General features: G+C 37.1%; 1 protein-coding gene across 1 annotated transcript; it reads right to left on the bottom strand.

The window, feature by feature from the left end:
* Positions 1-4,389: 4,389 nt before the first annotated feature.
* On the bottom strand, positions 4,390-10,150 carry Smp_130030 (hypothetical protein; the record flags this gene model as incomplete). The annotated part of the gene is made up of 4 exons (XM_018790781.1): positions 4,390-5,417; positions 7,749-9,377; positions 9,411-9,617; positions 10,052-10,150. 4 exons carry the CDS (start codon positions 10,148-10,150, stop codon positions 4,758-4,760), a joined length of 2,595 nt encoding a protein of 864 aa, XP_018646018.1. The 3' UTR covers positions 4,390-4,757.
* Positions 10,151-13,592: the final 3,442 nt, after the last annotated feature.

Here is a 13,592-nt window from a genome sequence, read left to right as displayed (position 1 = left end):
CCTTTTCTAGACTGTTTAGTTGAAAGGAAAGATAATGATTGCTTAAAAATTAGTATTTTCCGAAAGCCGACATATTCAGGGAAATTTCTAGATTTTAAGTCGCCACATCCACATTCAGCCAAAGTGACAGTGGCCAAAAATATGATCACAAGAGCTCAAAAACTTGTCACTGAACCAAACGATATGGAAATGAATTTAATTACATCATAATGATGAACAATTATCCGAAGGATTTCATTAAAAAAATAATTAAGAATGAAAGAAAAAAACGGTATTAATAATACAAAAGGATTAAAGAAAAAAGAATGGGTTAACACAGTGATGATCGCACATCGGAAAGGTGTTTCAGAAGACATTAAAAGAATCCTAAATATTCAAAATATAAGAGTATTTTTTCGAACAAACAATACTCTAAGATCAAAACTAGTAAGAATTAAAGATCCAATACACAAAGAAGAACAACAGAATTGTGTCTATGAAATCAGATGTAGTGACTGTAATGCAACGTATGTAGGTGAAACATCAAGGCAACTGAATGTGAGGGTGGAGAAACACAAACTATGCTTAAAACGCATTCCTAAGTTATCAGATGATGTAAGGAAAGTTGAGAACAAGTCAGCGATAGCATTACACTCGATAGAATCGGGTCATACAATTGATTTTGATGGCACAAGAATCCTTCAAAAAGCTTTCAATTCTTACAAAGAGAGACAAACAGCCGAAGCCCTATACATATGGGCTAATCCAAACAATATTAATAGGAGGAATGGAATACAATTAGCTGTACCATGGCAGTTAATCATTAATAAATAAAAACCTGAACTCCTTTCCGTTTTATCTATCTCGTATTATCTGAGTGACAACAATTACATTCAATGATTCTAATCAGTTGTCTTATCTGAATTTGTCAAACAATTAATTGGAACATTAAGATAACACAAATATTCAGTTTCAAATTACATTATTCCTCTTCGAATTTCACTTTTATTCTCACTTTGTTTATTTATCTTCATTTTATACATCCTGTGACATATATGATTCATATCGTATTTTAAAAATTGTATGTTTTCACCACTTACATATATATACAATATGTTATCTTAACACATATCATTTCACATCACAAGTCTCTTACACAATAATACATATACTTAGTTTAGACATTTTTTACGCTGATTGGATGACCTATTCAGTATACAATGAACCGGAAAACCATGTACCTACTTATATTCGATAATTTTGATTATAATTCCTTGAAAAAAGCTTGGACCAGATTGCCAGGAGAAACGTTGGATTTACTTCAGTCTGTGAATGTTTGCGGTATTTATAATGACAAGAATAAAGCACAATAAAACAACGAAATTCGAGACGGAAACAAAAGAAAATAAAACGATTAAAAGAGTATGGAATCTATAAGGTCAATATACATGAAAATCAATGCTTTGAAGGAATCTACGATTAAATACTAGTAACTTAAGAATTTCACTTTTAAAGTCCATCTTTCATAACGATAAATAAAATCGAGTAAACCATTATGCAGTACCCTCACTTCTTGATTAAAAGACGGACGTCTTAGTCTACACAAAAGGTGATAGATGCTGGCGAAATCCAAGTGGGATTTCCGAATCTATGCTGAGACTTTGTCAGACACCCGGGCTGATGATACTTCAAATATCATAGACGCATTCAACTACCTTACTCCATACCACTAATTTATGCGTTAAAGTGGAGCAGTCCTAAGGTGAAACTTCGAATTGAGTGGCGGAGAAACGTATCTCACACATGATTGCTCATTGTGATCAGGCTATATTTTGTCAGTACCTTCATTGAAAAGAACCGTCATTTACATGTTCTAACAAACTACTACCTGAAAGATCACTGACGGTTCAAAATGGCAAATCTAACGAAGTTAATGCTACGGAAGTCGTAAATAAACGGATTTCAAGATCTCTGAGAGCTTTCTACTCAGTTAAGCTTTATATTGTCTACTCTAAAAAGGATACTATTCATAGATCTTTTATGGGTAAATTTCCTCTTTGAGCTACATAGATATACATGCATAACTTTATTTGCTATCGAGGAACAGGCCACATTGATCTCACCAAGCGAGCATCTCAGAACAGTACATAGTGTGACTTTTCAAATGGGAATCTAAATCAATCAGTAGCTTAGTACATGAGCATCTTCTCCAACTCCAGGCAATGTTGCTCAAGAAGAACCACTCTTCAAAGTAATCTACATGATCAAGAGAAAGATTAATGGGAGCTCGAGTAAAAATCTTTTGTACTGCTGATGTAATGGTGATTTATTAATTTGAGACTGAACACTGCATCTAAAAGCGACATGTACAATCTTTCATCTTGCCTTTGGCCTGACACATTTTTCAGAATGCCGTAGTTTCGTTTTCACTATTATATTGTACTGTTCGAACGTAGTCAGTTATCATCACCCGCCTACAAATATTCATAATTAGCCCCCGAATGCCTGGTACGGCCGACAATGAGAAGAGTCATCTCTCCTTTTCGAAATGCTCTCACATAGACACGCGTAAACAGCCACTACCAGGGAAAACCTACTCATTGCTTTCTTGAGTCAGGGGTGTGGTTTACAAAATTCAGGGGACAAAAAGCGAATGTCCGGGGCTTTAACTGGGTTGGTGGATACTATCATATCGAGTGCATGCGTGAGTCCCCTGTAATATATATTACGTGATGATTCCCGCCAATCAGAGAGGAGTGAACTATCGATCAGAGCAATGACACACAAAAGCCGTATGAGCAGTCTTGAATACTTATCAGTCCTTCTATCTGCCTAGCTCAGCCAGTGAAGTCCAGAACACCAATAAAACCCATGCAATCTGAATCATTATTCACAAACATAATGGGTTTATATACCGAACAAACTGACCACATCGTACCATAAAATAGAAAATAACATTTGTACAAGATTTGGCAAAATGTGGCTGTGAATAGGGGGAACAGTAATTGATGAATTAGGGATAACTCAAGAATGATTAAACGTATAATAATAGTCTATAGGTCAAAATATAGCTTATAATAAGAGGGACACGAAAATGAATAGTTCAGTTACTTAACAATTATACAATAGGAAATATACATATTATATCGGTTCATAAATAGTTCTCAAAGTTACCAATCATAAATCTCAACGGGATATAACAGATACGGAAGGTCCATCTAGGAGAGTTAAAAAACTGATCCTAAACCAATGGTGCACATGGGCACCGGGATCTTGAAGGAGAAAATGGCGTGCGAACCAATCGTCAGTCACCGGCTACCATGGAACTGCATCTCTTGACGTTGCTCCACTGCCTCGTGGATCAGACCTTTAGGTCGAAGGCTCCGTGTGTGACCTCTCAAGAAAACCTATTACGGTCTGAGCACACGGGCAGCATCACAGCTCACACACAAATCAAGTGACTTGTGTGGTACATAAGTATTCGGTGTCCCTTCGTACCAATATTTGTGTTCAAATAAATAAATAAACATAATTATTAATCAATTGTTATGATGTCTGATATGTGGGAGAGAATGATAATGATTGGTTGTTTGCTTAGTCAGACTTGTAGATAGTCTGACAAGTTTTAGATGAGTTATATATATTCTCCTCTCCTTATTATTATTGACTGTTGATTGTTGTTGAATTGGGCCGGTTTCTGGTGCGGAAATATATTTACGTTCTAGTCAGGCTAATCACGTGTTCTTGGTCTGAGCTGTGTTGAAGTCCTGTAGAATAGACACTGAGAGGGGATTTAGGGTAGATATTCGTATGTGGTAAATTTACGTCACATTCGTAAAGACGAAGAAAACCGACCGTTTTGACAATGTCCTAAAAGCATTTTACTTCTTCATATCTGTCAAGTGGACAATTATCGCCCATATTTTAGATAGACAGTTTTTAGCCTCTCATTCTTCTCAAACCTCTAGAGTATTATACGAAATTATCCTTACATTTGAAGTTTTGGACAAATTTCTAGTGTGATTGCTTCTTTTTTATAGGCTGATATATTTATTGCACGAATAAGAACGCGATTGTGCAGCATTAGTAGACGATATCGTCCGAAGAATGTTCTCTGTTAAATTCTCTTTATTCGATGACAATGGGTTATTTTAACATTTTTAGATGAGCAACAATTATGATACTATAACTCCATTGAGATGACAAGATTATATTCTTGATGTGAATTTAGTTGGGACGGAAATCACGAAACTTTGGTACGACTTAGAAATTGATTAGAAAAAAATATTACTTGAGCCTACTGATTGTGAGAGGCCTGGAAAATATTATTGATTAAAAATCTTCCCAACATTGTCCAGTCAGTTGTCTTTACGTAAATGAAAAACCTTTTACAGAGTTATTTATAAGTTATAATTCGTTCGAAACTACCTGTAATCTAATTACCAAGTTTGCATTGATGACTGATGTATCCAATATGCAGTCACTGATATATGGACATGACTTTGTCAAGAATCAATTACAGAATAAATAGAACGATATTTTCTGCTGTCACATGTATAACAAAATATTTTTAGGGTTGGATATAAAAATACGAAAGAATGGATAGAAATTAAAAATAAAAAAGGATAAAACCTAGGTGATACGTAAATAACAAATAACACACAAAAAATTAAAATGAGTGTTTATCAAACGATTAAATTATTTGACTAAAATAGATATGTACGCGTTACAACCAAAAATAATTTCAGATTAACTATTATTAGGTGTGGTGAAAAAGCCTAAATAAATGACAAAACACCATTGGCGCACATCATATTTTTTGTAGGCAGGGGCCAAGTATCAGGAAAATTACCACCAGAACTGGTAACAAAAGTTGAATAACTATATTGGTTTTTGTTGGGTAGCAAACCTGAACAGTCATTAAAAATAAATTTGGTAAATTCTTCAACAAGTAGATGATTAGTAGCTTCAAGATGATTGCGGTTATTAGTGGATAATAAATTCTGACTAGATATTTGAGCACAAACGGCGTGATTTAATTCCATGTTAAAGATGGGCAAACCTAAACGTAAAGTAATGAAATAGATTGGTTTATGCTCTTTCATAATAGTAAGCAATTCATTTTCTACTAAAACAGCTTTCCTACAACAATTATATTCACTTTTTTGTTGATCACGTTGTAAAATCGAATCTGTGCTAGTCAATAAAATGTCTTGGTCTTCTGAAGCTAGTTTATTCAGATCTTGATCGTGTTCACATTTGTTCATCGGAGCCAATACTATGATATATCCAGAGACATAGGTTAAATTGATAACGTTCATGAGATGTACTATGAATTCTGGTATACAATTGGATGAATGTTGTAGGAATTCCTTGGAAATAGGTAAAGGTATGTATCTCTGGGACAAATTTTCTTCAAATTCATAACTTTCGATGGCCTTTTTAAAAGAAAAAGATTTGAGTAAGGCAAAGTGAAAGTAACCAACTATAAAATGTCTAAGAGATGTTTATTATTTATTTATTTAAACACATAAATATTGGTACAAGGAAGCACCAGATAAATATGCGCCTCACAAATCTCATTCGATTTGTGTGAGGGCTGTGATACTGCCCAGGTGCCCAGACTGAAGCAGGTGGTTTTCTTAGGGGGCCACACCCGGAGCCTTTGACCTAAAGGTCTAGTCCATAAGGCAGTGGAGCATCGTAAGGAGATAAAGTCCCATGGTAGCCAGTGAACAACAATTGATTCATACGCCATTCGTTCCTTCAGGATACTGGAGCCCTTGTGTCTAAGAGATGAGAAAAAATCATTATCAGTTTAACTAGAACTTAATCTGAAACATGGAGATGTTATGTTAGTAGAATTTTGGTGGCTACGATACGACTGTGATGACAGGTATTAAATATCCTCTCAATTATAGAAATATCAACCAAATCCACATGGGTTGAATAATAGGAATTCTACTTTTGACTTATGTCATGAGATTACAGAAAAATCGAAATTTATGGAAATAATCACCCTTACGTTGTGCAACCTTTCTCGTCAGATATTTGAATGGCAATATTGTAAACGATACCACGAAGTACTTCAGAATCGGAAATGAATGAACGGACAATGTGTTTGATTTTTAGTATCAACCAGAGACAAGATATTACTTCTTTAAAATACACTAAGAAACAGTAATACTGTGATAAAGCACTTTCCAAGGAAGTACCATAAAATCGTACTATCTGAATAGACTGTGTGAATATGTGAGAATTTGGTGAGACTATAATTTATGGACGAACCAATCAAGTTTAAGATAGCAGGTCTTAAATTTTGGCGCGAGATTCATCCACTCATTTGGCTATACCATTTCGGCATCATAGCTGATGTCAGTTCGTGAAGAAAACAACTATAACTTCTAACCGTAACGTTCAACTGTAAATCCTAAACCTGGTTCCTCGCACTAACTTATAACCCTCATTTAACCCTAGTAAGCAGATAGACATTTCCAAGGTCATTTCGGCGTTGCTCAAAGATCGACCACAAATTATAATCTCACCAGGAATTCAACTTCAAGGAACATTAAAAGACTTTTTTGGTAATAATTCGCTGTTTTCAAATGAGAATGCTTTAATTTTTGGTATACATAACAGTGGGAAAACATACTTAAGAATACTTCGGCTATTCGACTTCATTATATAACAGGCTGTTTTTGATCAAAGAAATTAAAGATTCAAAGAAATAGACATGTCTTCCCACTGATACTGAATTAGGGAAATGTAGAGTAATAATGCCAAATGTAATACGTTTTCCCTTGTACAACCGATAAATTACCACCAAAATATTGAATAGTACGTAGTTACATTGTATTTAGTCTGTAGAGTTGGATGCAGTAGATCGCACCGAAATAGGGTGAGGTAAGTAATCACGACTGACTAGGTCGATCGTAAGAACACCTGATTATAATGTAAAATAATCACAGCATATCTAACAGAATATTAAATTGATCAAGACATACTAGCAGTTTAGAATAATTAAACCTTGGGTTTTTGTTAGACTATCATATTTGCGGAGAAAGCGAGGTAGATTTTTTGATAAAACATATGGCCCCTTGTAAGATCAGAAAACTTTAACCATTTCGAAAGTTTTAATGACCTACTGAAACAACAGGGATCTATCATCTTCACTTACAGCAATAAGATATAATGAAAGACATTTATACGCCACAATTGTCACAGTGAAAACTTCTCCCAAGCATTATTTACTTGAAGTGGGATCATGGAATCTTGGGGTCGTGTTGTGGTCAAAGTAAGAACAAGATAGTAAAGGTTATGGAGTTTTAGAAATCAAGATGGCTAGAAAAGGGATCAGGTATATTAATTGATCGTTTACCTGAACGCTCGATAATAAATGTAGTGGAATTGAATTTTAAAAAAGCTAATAATCCTAAAAGTGACACATGGTACTAATTCAGGGATTACTTGACTGTTAGTCTAAGTAAAGTGGTGTTTTCAAATTCATATAGTGACGTAGATCAGTCGTTAGAAACTTTGAGTGTTATGACTTATAATCTTTCATAGTGGCTCAGATGCATCTATTCTTTATTTTTCTACAAATGTTAAACACCAAATTCAGACAACAGACTTTTCTACATAGAAAGATTGTTTAATGGGGAAATCGTTAATTTAACATTAGAATTGATTTCAAATTTTCGGACATAGGGTTAGTGTATTCAGAATCAGATTAAAGTGAGTAAAAAACAGATATTATCGATAAAACTCACTTGGATAAGTACAGGCGATGATAGAAGCATATCGTTTGCTGTGGTTAAAAAATTAGTTGAATCTACCACCACAGCGTCATGACCCCATGCAGTAAGCCAGAAGCGTGAAATTCCTCGTAAAGGTGATGGAAGCCTAGATATCCTAGTACCACATGTTGTCAAAAGAGTAGGCAATACATCGACACTGGGATTCTGTTTTCTTTGAATTGTATTGCTTGCGACACAAGAAATAAAAAAGCCGAACCAAGGAGAATTAGCTTCTGATATAGGTGGTCCTAAATGTGGTGGCCATTGGGAATCAGAAGCTTGCTGGTCTTCATATGTTGAGGGGATAAGGCTCACAACTACATTATAATTTTTGCGCAAAACTCGTATGCGTGTTTCAGCCTCTAAACTTAACAACGAACCACCTCTAATTAAATCAACATCACAGAAGTCCGTTGAGTCTAATGAAGCCTGACTACGCAAAAAGTGGATTGTTTTTCTTAAATTCAGAGCATACTCGCGATAAACCCCGACTTCACCTTCTGAAACAGGAACAAGATGATTTAATTCAAATACGAAAGAATTCAATGAATCATCTGACAATTTCCCGACTTCAAACATTGTAACTGCATGAGGCTTTAAGTTGGGTGATAAATTGCCCATCATGAGATAAGCCGTGATAGTCGAATCAAATATCAATACCAACTTTTTTTTCTGCTGACAGTGGTCATCTACAGATGGAAAAGAATCTAAGTTTGCTTCGACAGCTGAGTTTTCCGTGTGTAGCAGCGTATCAGACTCATCATTAGACATTGGAATTTGAAAAGGCTTTGTTCGACTCTCCGGACGTCCGATCCGTTTTTGAGCGAACCCCAACCGACAAAATATGGAAGCAGCTTGTTTTACTGAGTTCACATCTACCTGCAGACACTCGGCTAGTTCACTAACTGATGTGTTCTCATCAGCAGTGACAAAAATCTTGTATAGAAGATTTTCTCTAATATCTCCACTGATACGATTCATTACGAAGCCCTCAAGTGTAGGAACACATATCTTATCGTCGCAAGACACTGGAATATCAATGTAAACCAAACCGCGAAGGTAAAGTCCTCTGACGATATCTCGATCAAGATCTTTGACCAGGATTCCGGGGCTGACTTGGTTGGTTTCTTCCAGGTCGTCTGCCTTTTCAGCATCTATAAGCTGGTCGATCATTATGCGCTCGGAATCCGTAGATGTTTGTATGTCAGATAACATGACCGATCCAATACGAACTACATACCAGGGCTCAAGTATGACTTTATCGATTGGTTGTGATGGGAGAATGTCACAAAGAAGTCCCTGAATTTCATTTTCGTCAGGACCTATTGACGACAGGAAACTCTTGTAAGTGTTAACAAGTTCAATATACTGATTTCTGCCAATTCCCAACAAACGTAAGCAATCTGCAGCAGTAAAATTCGGAAGACAGTCATATGACTTTTCAGTCGAAATCAGATCAATTAACATGCGACGGTAGTAGACAAACTGAGTAATTTGCAAACCACGGACTATTTTGTCTTGTAAGTGGTAAGGATATAGGAGATAGTGTTGTCTTCCATAATCAACAAGTTTTTCGTAGTATTTCTTTTCGCGTTTTATGACCTTAATTTAGGATTATCTAAACACTTTGCATACCGATTGTACTATATTTCCGGTGTAGCGTAACTGGTTTCGAAAACTGTGTAGCAAAATTTGTTCTTCGTACTTCTTTGGATCATCGTTCAACTGTATATGCACCTCCGAAGACAACTCAAACCAAGACAGGTTTTTCTCAATGCTTTTCCATAAATCCATTTGAATTTCATTTGTTTGTAAAATGTATGATATAAAACGTCCAAAAAGCTGTATCCATCATTAAACTAAGCGAAACAATGCATGCAATATGCTCTGAAATCAGAAATCAATAAGCAAAAGCCACAATTTTAACAACCTAACTGACAGATAAAACCAGATAAAGAGTGGAGCATCAGATAGATGGAAAACAACACTTATCATTATGACTTAAATGATAACTCATGGATTTGTGGTTGAGGCCTCCTAGATCTGAAACCCTTTCCGCCCACGTCGATTTGGGCAGACGGGTAATACCCATAGCCATCACACTTAAAATGTGGCCCAAATACAAGTTACTGGTGAGTTAATTATAAAAACAAATCAGATTAGTGTTATCAGATTATTAGCGCAAGACAGTGTAGGAAACCGGTAGCATGTTTGAGTAATTCACTGACAAAATACTTGACTAAATAATAGGTTATGTACTAAATTCTGTGACGTACCTTGACGCAGCTTATTGCCATTTTCGCTTGAATAATATTTATTTTTTTCTGCCCAACTATCTTTTTAATACTTGTTGAAATACATGATAACGAAGCCATCACAAGCCATAGAATCAGATGATTTTCAGTAGTGTCTACCCGCGATATTGCAAACCATACTACAATAAATAACAACCTACACATTTGATGAATAAGATCACTAGGTTAATATTTAAGCTGGGCATATTAACATCGATCCTGAAATCATGTACAAGGAAACTTAATTAAACTGTTTCAGATCGTGAAGAGCGATAAATATTTAAGCACATACTTATGAATAGTCTACACTGTAGTGAAGAAAATACATTCAGTATAGGAGACAGCGGGATGATATTAGATGGAAGTTGTCTGGGCATATTAGAGATTAAAATACCAAAAAACTGAAGTTAGTGACAAAGTTACCTATTAAGATTAGTCATTAATCTACTCTTCGACAACGCGAGTGGAATGACGAAGTGACATAATGAAAAAACCACATTTCAGTACTTGTATTTTACACACGGCTGGGATAACAAGATGGAATCACACGTCCTACTTTTAAATAGACCGCGAAAGCTATCAGCTAGCCCAATATGGAGGAAAGCAGAGACGAGTTGGATTTGTCAAAATTTACGTACAATGACCTGTAATTACAAACTACATTGACTGAAATACAACTATAGTAAAAACACCAAGCACAATATTTGTTTGCTGCTTGTTCACAAACATGTTTGGGATGCAATACTTGTAGAGCTTAATGGATAAGGGATCGACGCCAGTTCCTTTTGAGCCAAAGGACCTTAAATTTAATATTATTCGTTTTTCACTTCTTTGTTCTTATACAGTAGTCACTACATTTGATTCTTAGCAACACTGGCGGTACTGTCGTTCCGACTCTTGTTTTTCTCTCCCTTTACTAAAACGGAGTGTGGTGAATTGTATTGACTAATATCTGATTCTAGGCCGCTCTTTGTTTTATGATCGCATACCTGTCCTTCATTATTCATGTACTGCTTTAGATTACGGATACTTATTCCATTTATTCATTGTCATTATTCTTGTTTTACTGACACTATTAGTGAATGAAGTCAAACCAAGAAATATAACCAAGATGGGACTTTATTTAGTCAGTCAGTCACAACGTAGAACTTCGTACGTACGTACGTACATCAGTTCGAGTTGCCATACCGCATTAGCACAGAGATGCAGTTGTCGATTCAAATCCCATAGTGGTAGAAGTAGTAAGAGTATAAGCATTATGTGAAAGATTGGGATCTGAAAATGTTATTGAAGAAGTAAAATCCAGTGAAATAAATTTGGAAAGAGAAAAAGATAGAGACATGAAGAACTCAGAAGATTAGAATTTGGTAGAACACAAAGAGTGGATGCACCTTCGTCATTGCAAACGATTTTCAGCCATGTCATTCAAGGTCTCTAACCATCGATTGCTATCATCTCGCGAATCCCAACTAGGTAGTCTACACCTACCAACATAGCTCAGCCCACTTGTCAGCGACTTCATGGATTTGTTCCACGTTTTGGTCTGGCCACCCCTAGCTTTCTTCCAACCTACTCCTACACCATGAAACATTGCACGTCGGGGCAGTCGGTGGTTGGGAATACGTAACACGTGTCTCAGCCATCTCAACTGATAGTTTCACTACTTCATCAATCGATTTGCCATCCTTACCTAGTAACCGTTCCCTAACAAGTGCATTACTTACCCGGTGGTCCCAGGATATACGAGCAATGCTTCGAAGACACCTATGATCGAATACTAGTAGCCTATGAATATCCTCTACTCTTACTGGCCATGTTTCACTGCCATAAAGTAGGAGGGAACGAACTGTTGCTCAGTAAACCCGTCGTTTGGTTTGTAGACGGATATTTCGCCTACGCTATAAATGACGCAAGTTGGCGAAAGCTAGACGAGCCTTCTGTATCCGTGCTGAGACTTCGTCACACACCAGATCACAAGGGCTGATGAGACTCCCATGGTAAGTGAAGCGGTCGGCACACTCAACTGCTTCACTCCCTACCATTAATTCAGGTGTCGATGCAACGCAATCCTGAAGTAACATTTTGCATTTTGAGTGGGGAAATCGCATCCCGAACATGCCTGCAGAGTTACTTATAGTGGTCAGAAGACTCTGAATTTCGTCAGCATCTTCACCAAATAGAACTATGTCATTGGCGTATTCCAAGTCAACAAGTGAGCCTCCCGGTAAAAGTTCAACTGCTGTAGATTCAGATGATGAAAGTGTTATTTCTAATAGCATGTCAAAGACAAAGTGAAAAAAACGAGAGAGTGGGCATCCCTGTCGACCACCACTCGAGGTAATCAATTATAATGACAGTTCGCGCTAACATTTTAGGCACTATATTAGTCAGACTGATTCCTCTAAGATTGTTACAAAAGGACCTTTGTCCTTTCTTATAGACTGGCACAATCAGTGATTGGGACCAGTCAGATGGAATTACGTCCAGTTCCCAGATTCTACCTAAGACCTCAGTCAATTTCGCTGCTAGTACTGGACCACCATCCTTAAAAATCTCGGGAGTGAACCTGTCAAGGCGTGCTGCTCTCCCTCGCTCCACATTTCCTATAGCTTTTCCAACCTCATAAAGAGTTGGTGGACTTACATTAACTTTCAGAAGAGGTTACGCGGAGATTTAGTATTTTCCATTAAGTTGAAACAACTCGATTCACACTTCGTGTATCTGGAAGCCCTGATGCTGCTTCCTGTGGCCTTTCTGGCGTAGGTATAGCATTGAGTCCTAGAGCAGAACTAGCTCTTTTAGACTAGATCCCAGTGGACAGTCGTTTGTGCGCTGTCCGACTAAGCGGAACAGTAAGGACTCGGAAAGATAGAGACACTCGTCGTTGCCTCTTCGTCGTCTCTGCCTACTCTCCCACTGACTGCAGTTCAGATGATGTAAAAGATGAGTTTTACAGAAAGCTTTCCGACCTACTCCGAAAAGCTAGGCTCTCTGATGTAGTAATAGTGGCTGGTAACTTAGATGCTCAAGTAGGTAAACTAAGCGAAAGGGAAAGACACCTGAGTGGATCTTATGGTGTCGTGACTCAAAGAACAGATATTAGCGACCGTCTGTTGCAGCTATGCTCAGATAACCGCCTGTTTCTTGCAAATACTGACTCAAAGCATAAACATGGCCGATAAGAGTAGAGGATATTCATAGGCTACTAGTATTCGATCATAGGTGTCTTCGAAGCATTGCTCGTATATCTTGGGACCACCGGGTAAGTAATGCACTTGTTAGGGAACGGTTACTAGGTAAGGATGGCAAATCGATTGATGAAGTAGTGAAACTATCAGTTGAGATGGCTGAGACACGTGTTACGTATTCCCAACCACCGACTGCCCCGACATGCAATGTTTCATGGTGTAGGAGTAGGTTGGAAGAAAGCTAGGGGTGGCCAGACCAAAACGTGGCATAAATCCATGAAGTCGCTGACAAGTGGACTGAGCCATGTTGGTAGGTGTAGACTACCTAGTTGGGA

The sequence above is a fragment of the Schistosoma mansoni genome (genome assembly GCF_000237925.1).
Source record: "Schistosoma mansoni, WGS project CABG00000000 data, supercontig 0037, strain Puerto Rico, whole genome shotgun sequence".
Lineage (NCBI taxonomy): Eukaryota > Metazoa > Platyhelminthes > Trematoda > Strigeidida > Schistosomatidae > Schistosoma > Schistosoma mansoni.
The sequence above is the reverse complement of the archived record's forward strand: the minus strand, read 5'-3'. Positions and strand labels throughout refer to the sequence as shown.